At 36.3% G+C, this 19,081-nt stretch overlaps 2 protein-coding genes and 1 long non-coding RNA gene across 8 annotated transcripts in view; 1 reads left to right on the top strand and 2 right to left on the bottom strand.

Moving 5' to 3' along the window:
- Positions 1 to 15,776, top strand: part of Vps13a (vacuolar protein sorting 13 homolog A) — a 230,136-nt gene extending 214,360 nt beyond the window's left edge. For 3 of the 6 annotated variants that reach the window (XM_006970140.4, XM_006970139.4, XM_076560725.1), the window contains exons 69-72: positions 7,255 to 7,340; positions 9,161 to 9,284; positions 9,880 to 9,954; positions 13,715 to 15,776. In XM_006970140.4, coding sequence (XP_006970202.1) covers positions 7,255 to 7,340; positions 9,161 to 9,284; positions 9,880 to 9,954; positions 13,715 to 13,765 — 336 coding nt within the window. In that variant the 3' untranslated portion in view covers positions 13,766 to 15,776. Of the gene's footprint in view, positions 1 to 187; positions 290 to 2,507; positions 2,627 to 7,254; positions 7,341 to 9,160; positions 9,285 to 9,879; positions 9,955 to 13,714 lie in introns of all 6 variants that reach the window. The other 3 variants (XR_013047707.1, XR_013047706.1, XR_013047704.1) reach the window with 3 other exon arrangements.
- LOC121822733 (uncharacterized) lies at positions 6,616 to 11,505 on the bottom strand. Its single transcript, XR_013047717.1, has 2 exons — positions 11,431 to 11,505; positions 6,616 to 6,668 (listed from the first exon to the last, which is right to left on the bottom strand). It is a non-coding gene; the product is annotated as an uncharacterized LOC121822733 (long non-coding RNA).
- The window catches only part of Gna14 (G protein subunit alpha 14), a 177,464-nt gene continuing 173,533 nt past the window's right edge, over positions 15,151 to 19,081 (bottom strand). The window contains exon 7 of the mRNA XM_076560779.1: positions 15,151 to 15,281. Coding sequence (XP_076416894.1) covers positions 15,151 to 15,281 — 131 coding nt within the window. The remainder of the gene's footprint in view (positions 15,282 to 19,081) is intronic.

Genomic DNA, 19,081 nt, shown 5'->3' with positions numbered 1-19,081 from the left:
TATTGTCTTTGAATTCATTACAGAGTTATGATATTTGCTATTGTGCAATTTGTGGGAGGGAGACTGCTTTTGCTTGTTGTATGTCTTTTCTTTCAGAAATTACAGGTGTTTAATTAGCTTCAAACACTGCCTTAATAGCCATGGAGGATAACTGCCTTCAGCGTCGTGGTCTTTCCTTTTACTTCAGGAAGAGAAGTGCAGTTTATCTTGAAGAAAGGGCTTAAAAATAGCAGTCAGACCACAGAATAGTACTTGGACACTCTTCTTCTGGCTTCATCTAAAGTTTTGAGTAAGTGGACAAGAAGTAGGAGACATGGCTTATTTAATTCCACTCTTCATCTTGTAACTTTCCCCTCCAGAAAGATATTTCTAATGGAAGGAGAAAACTGAAATATCCACATTTTTTTTTATATATATAAGCAAATTCGAATTTGTAGTGACTCGGAGAAAGCACAGCTTGTAGGAAGGGCACTGTCTAGCTTGGATGTAATTCTGATTACTACTCTAGCAGACACTTTTGTCACACCAAGTGATGGTGAAAAGTATTTTCTGAACAAGACCTTGAAATTAATTGTGTGTTCTTCTGAAGTGATGGCTCTCCTTATGGATTGTTCCACTTTTTTGTTCATTTTAATTGAAAATTTATTCATTTAAATTACCTTTTTAAATTCAGAAAATAAGACTATTTTACTTCTAAGTATTTTTTAAAACTTGTTACCACTACAATTGTTACACTTGTAAATATCATAAGAACAGGTAAATAGTATTATAATAGAAATCCAGAATATATTAACATTTTTTAAACCCTTGAATGTTATGCCTAGATAGACTCCATTTGAATTTTACCCTCTTTCTTACCAAGGAGATGGATAGGTTTTATATATACAGATACTATAGTAAGTACTAGTTTAGAAAATCTTCAGGCCTAATTAAGCTAAATGCTAAATTCTGAGTCCAGGCTTACAGTTCCTGATGCCACTGTTTCCTTGCCTTTTATCCTCTATTTTCTGTGGGCAGACAGGTTCTCGCACAGGGGAGTCTACCACACCGCTTATCAAAGCACTAGTACTAGGAAAGATATTTTTGTTTGCTAAATGAAGTAATTTTTATATGAGCCTCTTTTATTTGTCTAAAAATTTTTCATATGTGAAAAATACCATTTTTTGTTTCTTAGTTCAATCTTTAACAGTCAAATGGTACTGATATCTTAGTCACTTATGATAATTCTAATGGATTATATAACAACCTTCTCCCTACAGGACCCTTTGGGAAGTACTGTGGAGAAATATACACTTAGATATGTCTGAGGCAGTTACTGTTACTAGAGATCTAGTGTAGTTGGAGCACAAAGATGAAAGGTTGGATATTTCTTGTGAAATTAACTTTTCTGGAGTAAGTTGCTAAGCTACTCTGAAATTTAAAATTTCCCAAACAAAAAAAGATGTCACATGTGTATAATTGGATTTTTCTCAGCCTGATTTGGGGCCATGATTTATGTTGAACAAACCACAGTTTTACTACTATGTATTCATTTGTCTTTGTTGAACCCTGTTGTTTGTATTAGTTTTGTTTTTGGTTTTTGGTTTTTTGGAAGAAATTTGGGTTATAGTGCTTAAGACAGTAGTCAAAGTTTTGCTCATCCCTCACAATCGTAATTATTCAAGTGATAGGGATTAAGTACATGCTGTGGTAAAGGCCAGCTCTCTAACATAATGATCTTCACACTCTTCCCCTGCTCACTAAAATGCAAGGCTCTACAGAAGTAAAGGAACTGAGACACAAAGTACTCATCTCAAGAGACAATGCACCCAGATACTTCATGAACTTTGAAGCTAAAGACGTCTTTGAATTTGTAGGATATCTAAACTATATCTCAGTGAATTGACAAAATGAGATTCCACAGTGTCTGCTGTAATATTCTGTAAAGTACATGTAGTCATTCCTCAATAGCCACAGGAGATTGATTCTAGGACCTCCAGGCATACCTAAACCTCTGGATCCATATGCAGTGACAGTATTTGCACAGAACATAAGTATATTCTCCTGTATATTTTATATATTACTTATAATTCTAAATTCCATATAAGTGCAATGTAAATAGTTACCATATTCCTCAGGAATACTGATAAAGAATGTGTGTTACAGATATAGTTACAGTTTTTAAAAAGTACTTAGGATCCCAAGTATGATTGGGTGCTGAAACCACAAATACAGAGGGCCAACTGTAGTGCTGTGTTCACTGATTTTGATATTAAAAACTATTACTTGAGATATAGCAAGACTTCATAGGTCAGGGCTTGAATTTTTGAGCCAAATAAACCTTTAGTTTTAAGCTTTCCTTTTACTAACTTTAATCTTTTGATGCCTGTCTCACCTCTGCTCCAAAAATGGATATAATTTGTAGTGTCACTTGACTTGGTATTGTTAGGAGTAAAACAAGTAAGATAGTGGATGTGATTATTATTAGTATGCCTAATAAGAACTCTATTGTATTTTTATTATTCCAGATGAATACCAATTTATGCTAGCTCTTGGCCACCATTAATAAACTATGTATTCCTCATTTGTCTCCTCTTTGCCAGGATAAAAGCATCATTAAATCTCATCCTTTTTCTTTCCTTTCAAGGTTAGTAGAATAGTTATAATACCATGATAATTTCTACATACTAATTGTTTAAAATAGAAACCAACCCATTTGGACTGTTTCTAATTATACAGTATTGCAAATGAAATGCTATTGTTATTTCAAGTATATTTAGGAGGAATAAATAAATAAATCCTGATGAGTAGATGTCCTGCTTGAAATACTTTAGTCACTCTGCACTTCATTATTTTTCATGCACACACACTGCTTCTAGAATGTGTTAGGTGGGCTGACGATACTCGGCTGGGAGCAGTGCGTTTAGCTATTTCATGAGCATAATTCTTTGCTTTCTCCAGGCTGGGTTTTTTTTTTTTTTTTTTTTTTTTGGCTGTGCTAGTTGGTAACAGTTCTCACCTCCTGAGATTTAACTTCTTCACTTGATTTTATATAAAGGGTTATACTCAGCTTTCATACCTAACCTGTTACCATTCCTGTACATATGCTTTGGCTGACAGTCAGGATAGCTTATAACATATGAGGGACTAAAAACTTCCCCTTCAAACCTAATGACAAAGCATTAAGATTGGACATTTTAACTGTCTTGCCTTTCTGTTCCTTGTGTAAGGAAGCGCTGGAGTTTGAGGTCCTTGTTCTTACCATGGTTCCTTACAAAACCTTGATTGATACCTTCTTTTTTTAGTCATTGAAGTTTCAGTTAAAGTGACTTAGTAAAACTTTTTTAAATCCCCGAAATGCTTACAATTCTTAATTGTAATATTTACTCCAACTTTCTGTAAAGGTAAGATTCTTTTAAGCACAACATCCAGTTAGCTATCTCTCCCTGTTCCTTCCTCTTCCTCACTCTCCTCTCTTTCCTGGGACAGTCTTGCTATGTAGTAGAGGCTGACGTGGACCTTGTGAGGAAACTCAAGCTGGCCTATGTCATCCTGTTAAGTCCTGGTATCACAGATGTGTGCCACCTGGTTCATTTTCATTCCACATGTTGCTGTCTTTATTAGTTAGTTATTTAGTTTTTTTGAGACAGGGTTGCTCTGTGTAGTTCTTGCTGTCCTGGAACTCACTATGTAGACCAGGCTGGTCTCAAACTCAAGAGATCTGCTTGCCTATACTTCCCATGCTCCCAGGTGTTGATATTAAAGGCATGTGCCACCTTTCCTAGCTCACATGTTACTGTATTTAAAAAACAAAACACAAACCTCATGACTATGAAACACTGTTCTAGGAGAGTCATGTATTTTGATCATATTCTAATTTGGTTTAGTAGATTTCTTCAATTACATTTAGTAAAGTACGATAAGATCTTGTCTTTTTCCAAATTCAGATAGGAACTTTTTAACAATAACCATGTGAAATGCTGCCTGAAGATTCTGACATGCATAGTGAATGCTGTTTTACAAGTAATTCATAGAAACTATTAATGAGTAAGGCAAAATTGTTTTTTATTTATCACTACACTACAAAAAATAAAGGTCACATGTCCTAAAGGTACTGGTTGATAAGTCCTTGATACTTCAGCCAAATACTTGGTATCTAAAGCTTCCATATGTTGATGCCTAACCTTTATTGTACTCATTCTTTTATTTTACATGGTATCTGAAGTTACTGTAGTGGAAACTTTTAAAACTAGCATCTGTTTAGAATACAAGGATGTAGGATTTTGACCTGTTGGTTTTAAATATTCAGCTACTTAACAACCTGCCTCAGTAACTGGCATCCGCCAGGTTTGTCAAAGACATTTTTAAGGTTGCATAGGAAAGTGTGACTGACATGTAAGAGGGGCCATGGTACAGTGAAAAATGTGCATGAAAGATGCAAATAGCTATGTTCTGAGCCATGTTTGCAATTAATTCCAAGCTAGTCAACTGCAACCTTACTACACAACTGTGGAGGGTGAAACACCCAATCCTCAGTTTCTTCATGTATAAAGATTGTGTTGGGCCGGGCGGTGGTGGCACACGCCTTTAATCCCAGCACTCGGAGGCAGAGCCAGGCGGATCTCTGTTGAGTTCGAGGCCAGCCTGGGCTACCAAGTGAGCTCCAGGAAAGGCGCAAAGCTACACAGAGAAACCCTGTCTTGAAAAACCAAAAAAAAAAAAAAAAAAAAAAAAGATTGTGTTGGATGAATAATAATATTTGTGTCAAAGTCTGTGGCATTTTTGATGTTTAGAAAACCATAAATTTTCATATAAAATGTGTTTACAAAGTCAAATAATGAGCCAGGAAATTGTGACCAAAAGTACATTTCTACACTGTAACATGGCTGGTAACCTATCAAATTCTCTCCTATGCTTCTGCAACTTTAGTTTCAAAGTTTTAGACTCTGCCTATAATGTTCTTACTCAGTTTCATATGCTGGTAATGGAGACACCTGCAGAGCTATGCTGCACGGTGACTTTGTTTTTTCAAATATATCAACTGTAATAACAGGAACACAGTTAGCTATGTTTCAAAACATGCTGTGACCAGAATGTTCATTTGTTTTTCCAGTGTTGCATATAAAGATGAATTACAGAGAACATTGCACCAATTACATTTGTAAAAGATTTGTAGCTTGCTTATACCAGATGCTGTTGTGACTATTGAAATTGGTTTAATTTGACCAGGCACAGCTTAGAATTGTTTGGTCTTAAGTGAAAAACAATGGAAGGTTCAACTGCAGTACCCTGTTTTGATACTGGCATAGAAGCTAGATCCTGGGAGTTGAACATTGGCTTTTATGTGGTTTGAAGGTTATAATTTATTAATGGGCTGTATAGACTTTCGACTTTTATAGTAGTGGTGTAAGGGAATTGGTATTTGTATTCTTGGTTTCAGAATTTGGCCAATTAAAACAGAACACTTTAATAAGCTTATTTATTTCAAATAAAAACAAATTAAAGTGTGTACAGTTAAAAAGATGAGCCACTTCTGCTGTCATCAGTTCTCTCCAAGCCCAGAGAAAGAGGAGATGGAAGAAATAAGTACAAGGAGGAAAATAGGTGCATAGACTCCACAAAAATGAGTGATAACATCCAAGAATAATGCAGGGATTTTCATTTTCAAAAATTTTCATCAATAAAATAACTTCTGATCTTGGTGGTGCACACCTGCATTTGCACACTGAGGCAGGAGAATTGGGAGTTTGAAGTCAAGCCTGCATTACAAAGTAAAACTTTATCTCAAAGTTTTGTAGCTTTATCTTATAGGTTATGCATATTATAAAACAAGAATAGATTATCTTTTCTTTATCACTGTGAAAATGATTTTTCCCTTCCATTTTGAAATGAGTTACCAAGTTTTTCAGATACGCTGCTATCTGAAAATACCTTCTGCCCCTCCTCTAAAATTTGATGCTGCTTTCTCTTAGCTTACATTTGTTTATCTATTTCACCTAAGTCTTCAAACTTATTTACATGTAGTTTATAAATTATCTAATAATCCTGAATAAGTTTTTCTCAGTCTGTGGCTATGTCCCATTTTCACTTGGTGTTTAACTGTTCTACATACTGCAATAGAGAATAAAGATGTTTTCCGTAATATTTTATAATCTCAAAGTTAAAAATGTGCATGTCAGTGCCTTCCATGAAAGTAATCTGTTTGCCTCACCCTGCTGCCTGATGTTTTGTTTCCTTCCTTTGCCAATAAAGGAATAAAGGTGAAGACTCTCCCCTTACCTTTTATACCAAGATGTTTAGAACATTTTTTCTTAACTAAATGATTTTTTTTTAATGTAGCTTCATGGGACACAATTTAGACTATTTAAGATCTCTTGGGATTTCTTCATGGCTCCTACCAGCCTAAGTTCCTTTCTGGGGGAAGTGGGAGGGGTGTTTCGAGACTGGGTTCCTCTTTGTGACAGCTCTGGCTGTCCTGAATCTGGCTTTGTAAACCACCAGGCTAGTCTCCAACTCACAGAGATCCACCTGCCTCTGCAACCCATGTGCTGGGAGTAAAGGCATGAGACACCATACCCAGTGCCTAAATTCTTAATAAACATCTAAAAGTATTCTTAATCACAAATTTTACATCACTTGCCTTTAAAACACAGTCTGCTTTTATTTTAAATATCCAAGGTACTTGCATCCTAAAAAAAAAAATGGTGTTAAAACAAATAATAACTATATGTATGGTTACATTTGTATTTTCTAGAGCAAAGGATTTTAACAAACATTATAGTGTTTTAGCAGTCCTGAAAGTGAACTTACACATTGTTAGTAGGCTTGGGGTTTGTCCAGAAACTTTGTTTCATATTTTTTTAACCAGATCTGAGACTGGCAAAGAAAACCATTTTTAAAAACAGGCACCTGTCTCTTCCCTATTAATTTCTACATTTAAATGTGTGTACTTAAATGTTTTTGTACAAATGTGATAGGATTCAAGGATAAAATGTCTATGATGGCTTAATACCTATTAGATTGAGTTTGAACCTGTAAGCTAACAATCTTCTAAAAGCCTAATACTTAAAAACTGCTGTTTCTGTATTTGTATAACACCAAGTAAAGCAGTGTGATAAACACATCTACAAAGGACATAACAATTGTATGCATATTTGATTCAATTTTGGTGTATTTCCTGTGTTAAGTATGTTAATGATTTGCCTCCACTAAGAAGTTTTTTTGAGAATCATAAAATAAAATGAAATATGTCAGTTTTATTATTCTTTTTTACAGGTCATGGAAAATGGAAGATTTGCAAAATACAAGTATTTTACCCATGTCATGATCAATAAAACAGATATGTTCATGATAACAAGACGGTAACTTCTTTTCCTTTTCTAATATAATTGATAAGGGTGACAGGTTCTCATGTTCATAGTTTCCATATAGCTACACTGATTGCTCTAAAGTCTGATCATATGTTTAAGTTCAGCTTTGTGTATGCTTGCAGATAAACACAATCATAAATTAACAGAATTGGAAGTTAGTTCAGTATTTATTTCAACTATTTCACTGGGTACAAAAATTGTATAGAACTGACCTCTCAGGTAGACTTTACCCTCCCAATACCACTCGAGTTGTTCGGGAAGTCAGCAGTCCTCTTAACGGCATTTCTTCAAAAGAATACATAGATTTACTGTCCTTAACTGGGTATACCAGTGTGAATAGAACATTGTGTGAAGATACTCCCAGCTATGACATCTTCAGAAAAACCTGTAGACTGGACCACTGGGTCTTTTTCAGCATTTCCAACAGTCTCAGACTGGTGTACATGATGGAGAGGAAGACTGAAGCAAGAGCCTGACTAGCTTATGTCTTTAAGCACGGGCTGTTTCTTAAATCAATCTCTGAAAGTGTGTGCTATCAACTTAAAATTGGTGTCTCAACTACAAAGAGCAACTGTGGGAGAATGTCCTTTGAAGGAAAGATTAAGTAGAATCATAGATGAAATGCATTTTTCTCATTTCTTCCCCCATGAAGCCTAAGATGATGTATTTTTAAAATTTCTGATTTTTGACAATGACAGAACTTGATTTTCCTGGAAAACCTCAAGAATTTTCAGTATTTGATTTTTTTTCAGTGTGATTAGAAAAGCCTCTTTCTGGCGAAGGGTGCAAAGTGTATATTATTCTAACCTGTTACATCATTCTTGAATATTTTCTGGTAGTTGGTTCTGTAAATGCTTACCACTCCTTAGAAAAAGCCTTATTTATATGACTTCAACTCAGCTTTTCTAGTATATGTCATGCTATACATTTCCCACTAAGCGTTGATTCATCTACATCCTACAGTTTTTTTATTTATATTCTTACCCTATGCCAATTATTTTTATTATTTGAGATTCTTTAACTCATGTTTTGTTTTAGAAATGCCTTTATTTCTAATCATTGGAGAGTATTGTTATTTTTCATGTTTCTGTTAACTAGTTTTTAATTTTAGTACATTATGGTTTGAAAACAGATACTTTTATAATTTCCATTGTTTTAAATTTATTGGATTTTTCATTTTGTTTTGTTTGTGGTACTGGAAATCAAACCCAGGGCCTCATACTTTAAGGAGACAGTTTACTGTTAAGTCATACCTCAAGCCCTAAATTCATTATGGTTTTTTGTGGGGCTATAGAAATGGCTCAGCTGTTAAGAATACTTGATGCCCTTGCAGAAAATCAAGGTTTAGTTCCCAGCATCTATATGAAGTGGTGCACAGTCACCTGAACTCCAGTTCCAGAGGATCCAATGGCCTCTTCAAGCCTCTCTGGGTACCTGCACATATGTGCACATACATACACTCAACTCAGGCCCACACACATCCACATTAAATTTTTTGAAAAATAAGATTTTAAGCCGGGCGGTGGTGGCGCACGCCTTTAATCCCAGCACTCGGGAGGCAGAGACAGGTGGATTTTTGTGAGTTCGAGGCCAGCCTGGTCTACAGAGCACGATCCAGGAAAGGCGCAAAGCTACACAGAGAAACCCTGTTTCGACAAACCAAAAAAAAAAAAAAAAAAAGAAAGAAAAATAAGATTTTAATATGAATTAGTTTATGAATTTTCCATGTGTGCTTGCAAAAATTAAAATAAATCTTCCATTGACCTAAGTTCCTCAATTCTAAAGTGAATTCTTCCTTCCCCCTCCCCTAGTGGTGTGTTGTTTGTAACAAAGGGAACATTTGGACAGCTTACATGTGAATGGCAGTATAGTTTTGATGAATTTACCAAAGAGCCATTCATTGTCCATGGGAGAAGATTGCGCATTGAAGCAAAGGTATGTAGAATAGACTGTGTTTTTGATATTTATATTTTCTAAAATAGTGCATTGAAGTTGTTGTAGCTAGAGTTTTCCTGCCTTGCCCACCGTCAGGACAAATCTTTATCACCCGCCAGTCCCACAGCCGCTCAGACCTGACCAAGTAAACACAGAGACTTATATTACTTACAAACTGTATGGCCGTGGCAGGCTTCTTGCTGACTGTTCTTATATCTTAAATTAATCCATTTCCATAAATCTATACCTTGCCACATGGCTCATGGCTTACCAGCGTCTTCACATGCTTCTTGTCATGGCGGTGGCTGGCAGTGTCTCCTTCCACCTTCCTGTTCTTTTCTCCTGTTAGTCCCGCCTATACTCCCTGCCTAGCCACTGGCCAATCAGTTATTTATTGACCAATCAGAGCAATTTGACATACAGACCATCCCACAGCAAGTTGTCTCTTTGATCTGTCTTTTATGAATGCTGCTTTGTCTCAGGATAGCTTTTCTGAGACAATGTAATTGTAGTATCTATAAGGGGGGAAAGGCATTTCTTTATTGTCTTTCTAAAACTGTTTTCTTTTTAATGAACTTATGAATTCTGTCTATAGGAACGGGTGAAATCTGTATTCCATGCCAAAGAATTTGGAAAAATAATTAACTTCAAGACTCCAGAGGATGCTAGGGTAAATATAATCTTTTATTTAAGCCTCATAGAAGCATCTTACTTTGAAGCCATATTTTGCAGGAAATAAATTTTGTGTAGGGCTTTTGTTTTTAATACTTTTCAACACTCTGGCTTTTCAAATCAAATTGCTCTTTTTTATTTTTTTTATTTATTTTTTTCTTTTTTATGCTTATTTATTTATTTTAAATTTTATTTATTTTATTTTACAATACCATTCAGTTCTACATATCAGCCACGGGTTCCCCTATTCTTCCCCCCTCCCACACCCTCCCCTTACCCCCAGCCCACCCCCCATTCCCACCTCCTCCAGGGCAAATCCTCCCCCGAGGACTGCGATCAACCTGGTAGACTCAGTCCAGGCAGGTCCAGTCCCTTCCTCCCAGACTGAGCCAAGTGTCCCTGCATAAGCTCCAGGTTTCAAACAGCCAACTCATGCAGTGAGCATAGGACTCGGTCCCACTGCCTAGTTGCCTCCCAAACTGATCAAGCCAATCAACTGTCTCACCTATTCAGAGGGCCTGATCCAGCTGGGGGGGCTTCAGCCTTTGGTTCATAGTTCATGTGTTTCCATTCATTTGGCTATTTTTTTTTCAATAATTGAGTAAAACCGAAATTTATTATAAGCCACAGTCATCCTAGGGACCTCCATGCTATATATATAGCCTCCATGGTTCTATGGGTTGTGGTCTGAGTGTTCTTTATTTTATATCTAGAATCCGCTTATGAGTACATACCATGACTGTCTTTCTGGGTTTGGGTTACCTCACTCAGGATGATTTTTTCTAGTTCCATCCATTTGCCTGCAAATTTCATGCTTTCATTGTTTTTCTCTGCTGAGTAGTACTCCATTATGTATGTGTACCACATTTTTTTCATCCATTCTTCCATTGACGGGCATCTAGGTTGTTTCCAGGTTCTGGCTATTACAAGTAGTGCTCCTATGAACATAGCTGAGCATGTATCTTTATGGTATGAATCAGCATTCCTTGGGTATATGCCCAAGAGTGGGATGGCTGGGTCTTGAGGTAGTTCGATTCCTAATTTTCTGAGAAACCGCCATACTGATTTCCACAGTGGTTGTACAAGTTTACATTCCCACCAACAGTGGAGGAGAGTTCCCTTTGCTCCACATCCTCTCCAACATTGACTGTCATTGGTGTTTTTGATAGTAGCCATTCTGACAGGTGTAAGGTGGTCTTTTTTATTTTTTGAGACAAGATCTCACTATATAGTCCAGGATATCCTAGAACCCACCTTTTTCCTGCCTCTGCCTCTTAAGAGCTGAAATTACAGGTTTCAGCATGTTCCCCTTCTTAAATGCTGTTACACTTCATTTTTTAACTGTCAACAAACACCAAAATTAATTCTGTTCTAATGTTAATCTGTCCACTCCAGCAGAGAAAGTGTAACTATGTTGCTAACTTCTTTACTACACAGTTACAGTGGTGTAACAAAATAGATAAAGAGACCAAACCTGTAGTCAGAAACTGTAGGTTTCACGATTTCCCCTCTTGCTCGTTAGTAGAACTTGGAGGAAAGTCAGTTAACGTTAGTGTCTTTGAAATGAGAGTGGTCTAAACTGAAAAGTACTGTACATGGTTGAGGGATCATGACAATTACAAGAAAATGAAGCCTATTGTCACATTAATCATAGCTAAGACACTGTTCTTGATGCAGCATTGTACTGTTTGGAGTAACTCATTTTAAGAGCACTGGACCTTTCACTTTATCCCTGTGCCTCCTGCCTTCTTACTACATTCTCCATCAAATGTGGTTATCTACCAATTCACTTGTCACATCTAGATACTAACTGCTCTCCTCCTATGTAACTTGGACCAGTAAGTGTATGCTATACAATTTAGCACATGCTATGCAATTTCTATAAAGGTATTGTGATTAAAGACACCATTGACATACTAATCATAGAAAGGTGGGTGAATTACCAAGAAACAGGAAGAAAACACTGAAGTGTTAATATATTTGTGACCTGGAACAAGGAGACAGAATATGCTAACTGGGCTTTTCTTTGAAGGTAGATTTTATTACTGCTTCAATTTCATTTTTTTTTTAACTAAGCTATGTTTGTGTGTGTTTCAGTCTTGGTAAGTTGCATGCATCTAGAATTTATTGCCAATATTTTGGCACACAGCTATTCATAATAATCTCTAATGATCTTTATTTCTGTGGTGTCATTTTGTAATGTCATTTCTGGTTCTGATTCTTCTTTTTATTCCAGCCAAGAGCTTTGTCTATTACTTTAAGACTTCATTGATTTATTTGTCTCTCTGTCATTTATTTGTTTTGGTTCTTACTCTTTCCCTCTAATTTGGAGTTTGGTTTGTAGTTTTTCTAATTCCTTAAAGCACAGTGAATGGTTTATCTCTGTGTCCATGTTTCTTTGGATCAAATTCTAGTCTTTTTTTTTTTTTTTTTTTTGCAACATTTGGTATAAAGTTGATTTTTAAGTATGGCTACCCCTGGTTTGTTCTGCATTCCATTTGCATGGAATATCTTATTCAGTTCCTTCTCTTTTAATTCATATATGTCCTTAGAAATGAATGCATTTCTTATAAATCACATATTAGATTTGGTTTTGGGGTTGTATGGGTTCTTAATCTAGCCAACCACACTTTCTTTTATTTGGAATATTTAATCCATTTATATTCCACATAATTATTCATAGGTGAGGTCTTAATACAGCCCATGTGGAACTTGAGTTTAACTCTGTCATGGCCTTGCTTGCCCTGGTCCCCAGCAGGCGATACCTTGCTCTGTGCTCTGCTGCCTGAAATTGGGGGAAAGGTGGTAATTGTAATCAGCCACCTAGCATAGTCCATTGGTTCAGTGACCAGGAGTTGTTGGGGTTTCACTGTGGCATGGCATGGCTAAGTTTCAAGTCTAAGAACTGTGCTTAATCAACTGTCATGACCCTGGGGCTTGGGGGGCACATTTTTCCATGCTGAATTGCTTGAAGTTGGATTACAGTGTGGTATGTGCAACTCTTACCTTCCTTCTTAGATGTCTTTTTTTGTTCTCCATACTTAATAAACAGGCATTGTGGTCTCACCTAATTTCCTTAGCTCTTTCTTATGAAGGCAGTTTGATACATGAGTAGCTGTTCAACTTGGTGTATTTGTGAGGAGACAGTCACCAAAGGATCTTATTTAGCTACCTTCTAAATCTTTTAGAAATGAGACACAACTATATCACAACCTTTCACTGATCATGCAGATCCCACAATCATGGACACTATTGATAGAAAGGTTTGTATTAATTTCATTTTAATAATTTCTAGTCATTTCAACATATTTTTTTTTTATCATGAGAGGATCGAAACTGCACAAAGATGTTTCTGTGCTATTACCAACTACAAAATTGTAATTGTTCCTACTCAACTGAATTCCTAGATGCAAAACTGGTGCAAGGGGAAAAGAGCTTTGCAAAACGGATTGTTCAGACAATGCTAGTTGTCTGGTCACCAAATTATCCTTTTCCTGGCAGAATAATTTATTGTACTTTGCTTATTCTCAAGATGTTCCTTTAATTCCCAAGATGAACTTCTAATTCCAAGGACCTTAGAGAAATAGTGTTCCTCTGAACTCTGGACTATGTCAGTATTCTCTTCTATAGTATGTAGGTTAGCTATTGGCTATCAGTTTATGCCCAAACTTAATGTTGGCTCTAGATTTCCATTCATTATATTTTTTTCATCACAGGTCCATTGAGATGAGTAAATGTTCTTTATTTCTCCCCAACAGTGGATCCTTACAAAGCTGGAAGAAGCAAGAGAACCGTCTCCGAGCCTCTGAAGAGGGACGCCGCTGCCTGGAGGCACCACACTTCATTATTACAGTTCCGTGCTGTTCCCTCCAACCCTGTGGAGAATAGGAGTCATTTTAGGGACCCTCTGCTCTTAGATGCTTTCAAACAAACAAACAAAACAGAGCCAACTGGGCAAACAGCTATGTGATTAAAATACTAGAAGGTCCATTCAGTTTCCTAATCTGAATCATGCATCTGGTTATGATTCCTAATATTTTATAAAAGGAAGTGTTTACTCCAGGATAGTCTCAGTAGTGTAGAGAGATTGCTCACAGTCTTCATGTCAAACAAAATGTAGTTTCCCATTTAATGTTGTAAACTTCTCTTATGCTTACTTTGTCTCCCTGAGGGGTGGAAAATGATCAGATTAAGCACTGCCTCAGTAATGACATTGAACACTTTGGTAATTTCTTCAGAATCATGAAGTTCTTTTTACAAATAAATATTTTGGTATTTTCCTTATTTTTTAAAAAAAATTATTTGGTTTATACTAAAATGCATAGTATAACTGTGAAAAAAACAATCTTTTGAGATTGGACATAATATCCCTTGGATCACAGACTTAGAGGCTTTAAAAACTGAGTGTCATATCCAAAAAGGTAAAGTCCCTCCAGATCTTTAAAGCCTTGGAAATACTTCCTCAGGGGAACTCCATGGATTTACCTACTTTGTGTTGTTAATAGACGGTTGTTTTCAAAGGAAAAAATTAAAGCCTTAATAATGCTTACCTTCTGTTTACTGGTAACAGGAATTTAAAAATACAAAAAACAAAAACTCTTTCCAACATCTAAGCTCTAATAAGTTATGTTCTAGAATAAACAGCTTCGCTCATGAGTTAAAGTGCAAACCCTAAAATCTAACCAGTAACCATTCCTGTTGCTTTGGATTAAGAATTTCAGGTTTGCCTACTTTGTAGTTATTCAGGTGAGAAACACTTACTTAAAAATGCAGGCTCGTCACTACAAAAATTCTCAACTCCATCATAGTAAAAAATAAGGTTACAGGTTTTTTTCCCTTTGGATTTTGTCCAAGATCTTTGCTCTTTACTATCAGTGGACTATTTAAAGTGAAAAAGAATGAATGTCCAATTGTGAACTATTAAATAGAATGTCTTCATCGGTTATTGAATACCACACAGTGTTCAATCTAGATTGTCACGTTAACAACTTGTTATAAACTGGTGTTGAAATCCAAGCGTCTGTTTGGTCACTGGGTGTTTAACCTGCAGGCTTGTTGAGCCTCTTGTTTGCTGTGAAAGCTGGAATGAACAGCATGTCAGACTGTGGCTGCAGTTTTTGCTGCCCAAATCCTGCTCATGTTACCATCTGATTTCGGATTGTTATTGGTGGAATCTCCCAGAATGCTTTCTCTGCTAAACATAAATTGAATCAAAAGATGACACATCTTTAATGGTTGTAGTTGTGTATCCCCAAGATGACCTTTCTTCAAGGTAAAGTACAAGTTTCCTCTGTTGCTGAGCCCCTCCAAGTTTGCAGATTAAACCTGTGAAGAGAGGTAGTTAGAAGGTTGGTATCAGGGCTGGAGACATGGCACTGTGGTTAAGAGCACTAGCTGCCCTTCCAGAGGACCTGGGTTCAATTCCCAGCACCCACGTGGCAGTTCACACCTGTCTGTAACTAAGTTACAGGGAATCTCAGTTCCAGGGAATCTGACACCCTCACACCAATGCACATAAAATTAAATAAATTCTTTTTTAAAAAAATAGAAGGTTGCTATCCTCTCCTTATCTAGAATGTTGCTTTCCTAGCATCCCAGTCACTGCCAACAGTTAAATACTTCATTAGTTACTTCTTTCATGAGTTCAGGAAAATTAGATTCATAACTCCCCAAGTGTGCCATGATAAAGTGCAAAAGTAATAGCTAGTATAGCAATTTTGTATCTTCTGGCAGCCAGCAGGATGTGTTTTATTACTAGTGCACATACATAGCTAATGTGCCTGTCCTCCTTGTTCCTGTATCAATAAAAACTGAGAAATAGCTCTTGTTCTTTATGAATCAGGTACCTATCACCTCCTCTCATTACTCTCGCTGTGCAGTAGAAAGACACAGGTTGTTCTAGGCTAATGTATCTAAACAACAATGAAAACTAGGAACATTGATTACCATTAACATAGATGAGACATTAGCATAACATTTTATAATTTACAGTTACATGTTTGGTTCTGTAGTCTTTTTCAGAATCCAGAATCTTTTGAGAAGAATCATCCAGAAACCATAGTGTTAAGATTTCTCCAGTAGCTTTGCTTTCACATTGTTTGGGGGAGCATCCTTCCCTGGTATCTGGTGTCTTGGGGTTTTCTATGATCTCGATCATAATCCTATCCCCCACCCCCTTTTTTTTTCTGATATGTAGTAGCAGTAGTATCCCAGTATCAATTCCTACAAAGTTTTACAAAACAAGAAAATACTCAACACTGAATTTCCTATTCTTTGGTATCACCATGTTGGCTCATTCTTTAGCCTATGCCAATTGTTCCCTTGTATAAGCCTCTGCATTAAAAAGATCAAATCAAAAGGTATGTGCCATATGTACTTAGAGGTGTCTGAAACTATCAGATCTGCCTGTGCTCCATGTCTTTGCTTTTTATCTCGGATGCAACTGAAATCCTCAGTGGCAGTGTTTTTAAATTATAGGTCTTAACCAGTGGATCATGAAATCAGCTTAAGAGCTAAAGACAGCCATATTTTAAAAATGGAATAGTAAAGAAATACAGGACCAAGAGAACACATAAGAACAAATGTTCACCCGGCGGTGGTGGTGCACACCTTTAATCCCAGCACTCGGGAGGCAGAGGCAGAGGCAGGCGGATCTCTGTGAGTTCAAGGCCAGCCAGGTCTACAAAGCGAGATCCAGGACAGCCAGGACTATTAACACACAGAAACCTTGTCCTGGAAGGAAAAAAAAAAAAAAAAAGAACAAATGTTCTTTCTGTTTATGACTTAAAATGTTATCACTTTGTAGTGTTAGATTTTAAAAAACGAATAAAAGGCCTAAAAGACTAGAACTATCTGTAAGTGCTGGAACTGTGGCCATGATCAGGGTTCTTCCTGGAAGCAGGGTGGTTTGGCTATATGTTTCTTAGGTAAAGAGCAGACTCAGAGCACAGTGATCATCTTTAGGATGAGAAGTCAGGAGAGCTTGTTCTAGTGTATGAAATGTTTTCCTTCCCTTTCCTCATAGAATATCGATGGAACCAGAAAAGGGATAGAAAATTAACTCAGGCAGATAACATCCAAAAAGACCACAGGCTGTGGTAGAGCCCCTTCACTGCAGGGCATCTTACTCTCATCTGCCTTCTGTCTGGCTCCTGCAGGTGGCAAAGATCCTGAAAAACAGGTAGCTAACAATGTAAGGGGCATTACTGTAGAGCCAGAACACTCACCTGCTGAGGGTACCATACAAATAAATATCAGTACATTTTAACTAAAAATACTGCATTTTCTCATTTCCATAGACCCAAGTAGAAAAGGGAAGACTTACATTACTTATATCAGATTCAATGGATCCAAACTCATCAATCTGATTTCCGTTGGTGCTGCATAGAATCACTTACCAGTCCTCACTCTAGAAAAGAACCCTTTGTCCTTTGCCTGATCCTTTGGGTATATTTTTGAAGTTTATACTTCATTGTTAATGCTAACCTACTTGTGTTTTTTATGATCTGTTGTGTGTAGTGTGAAGGGGTGAGCATTATACCCAATAGCATGACTTTCCCCACTGACTAGAAGGTGGTGCTTTGCTAACTGAGAAGGGGCTGTGTCTTACTCAGAAGCTCTGCTAATGTTGCTTTAATTAAAACCTTTTCTACTTTATTGCTTCTTTTGTAAAATAATCTTGTATCATTTCAAAGTATTTTTACTTTAGCATTATGGGTTCTTGATTTTTCTTTTTAAGCTTTATAGTATTTTTTAAAAGAGAAAAATTCAAGTTACCCAAAGCTTGACACATAAAAAATATAACTTCAGATTTTATAGGTCGATATGAGTATTTTTTTAAAACTGGAGTTTTTTTTTATAGAAATATAAGTGTGAGTTGTAGTTTAAAACCTGCTGTGATCCATATCAAATTGCCTTCAATCTGTCATTGAACATACTTCTGTGATAGCAGTGCTTCCTTCTAGTAATCTTTGTAATAAGGACCCTCATGAGGCTATTAAAATATCTAATGATTACAAGTGTTACCTACAGCAGAGCATGATAAAAGCCTCAATGTTTATAATGTCCTCATACCATCATTGTCTAGTTGACTATTCAAAAGTTTCCAGTATTTGGGCAGAAAAACATTTCAAAAAGCAACATACTATAGCTTAGAATAGACTATTTTTAGTATCAGTGATAAAACACTCAAGCCCACCAATAATTACAAATTATATTTAGGACTTGTTAGAGCACACATGTATAAATTTTTTTAAATGGTCATCTCTGTATACAAGTGTATTACAATGAATGAAACTGTTGGGGAAGGTATGCTTTAAAAATACCTTTTCTTCCTAGTTTTTCAATTGTACAGTTCCATTTTTATAAAATGTCCAGACTAGTGTCGTAACTATTTTTATATTGACTTAATAGCCTGTACTTCTTTGGAATGTTTATTATTTGGTGAAAACATGGCCATTGGTTACTATGGGTTTTAAAAGTATTCCTCATTGCATCACTATTTCCTTTACTTTTCTATTCCTTATATCTCTTATATGTAAACATGACCTAATTACCTATTACACAGTGGTTGCCTTAGTTTTGTGTGTTTTGATATAAATAGTCTATAAACACTTTCAAATGTGGTTCTTACTCTTAAAACTGGTCTTTTTTTCTTTCTAAAAATTGGCTGGAAATACTAACACTTGAAATGGTACTTATTTCTTAGAGGTGTTAGATTTTGATTGCATGCTAAAATGGCTACCCAGTTTAACCATATGTGAGTCCAATAAAGCCTTCCTGTCTTCGGTCTGTTTAGGTTGTTATTGAATAGAACCAGGAACATTTACCTTCTCATGCCTGTCTAAAATCTACCCTCTCTGTGGCCTAAGTCACTCTAAGAGAACAGTGTCCTGACTTTTTAGTTGAAGTGGACAGTTTTCTAGACAAGCATACTCACCATTAACTAATAGCTTGAGGAAATACTTGGTGAACAACTTCAGATGGCTTTTTTTTTTTTTTTGGTAGTTAGGGTAGGTATATTTTAAATAGAAAGGCTAAGGGAGAATTTCTGCAGAAAAATTAATATGGACAGAAATCACTAACTCACCTCTGATGCGGAGAATTAACCTTGCTGTAACTGAAAA

The sequence above is a fragment of the Peromyscus maniculatus genome, chromosome 1 (assembly GCF_049852395.1).
Source record: "Peromyscus maniculatus bairdii isolate BWxNUB_F1_BW_parent chromosome 1, HU_Pman_BW_mat_3.1, whole genome shotgun sequence".
Classification (NCBI taxonomy): Eukaryota; Metazoa; Chordata; class Mammalia; order Rodentia; family Cricetidae; genus Peromyscus; species Peromyscus maniculatus.
Note: the sequence above shows the minus strand (reverse complement) of the source record. Positions and strands in the feature narration are given on the sequence as shown.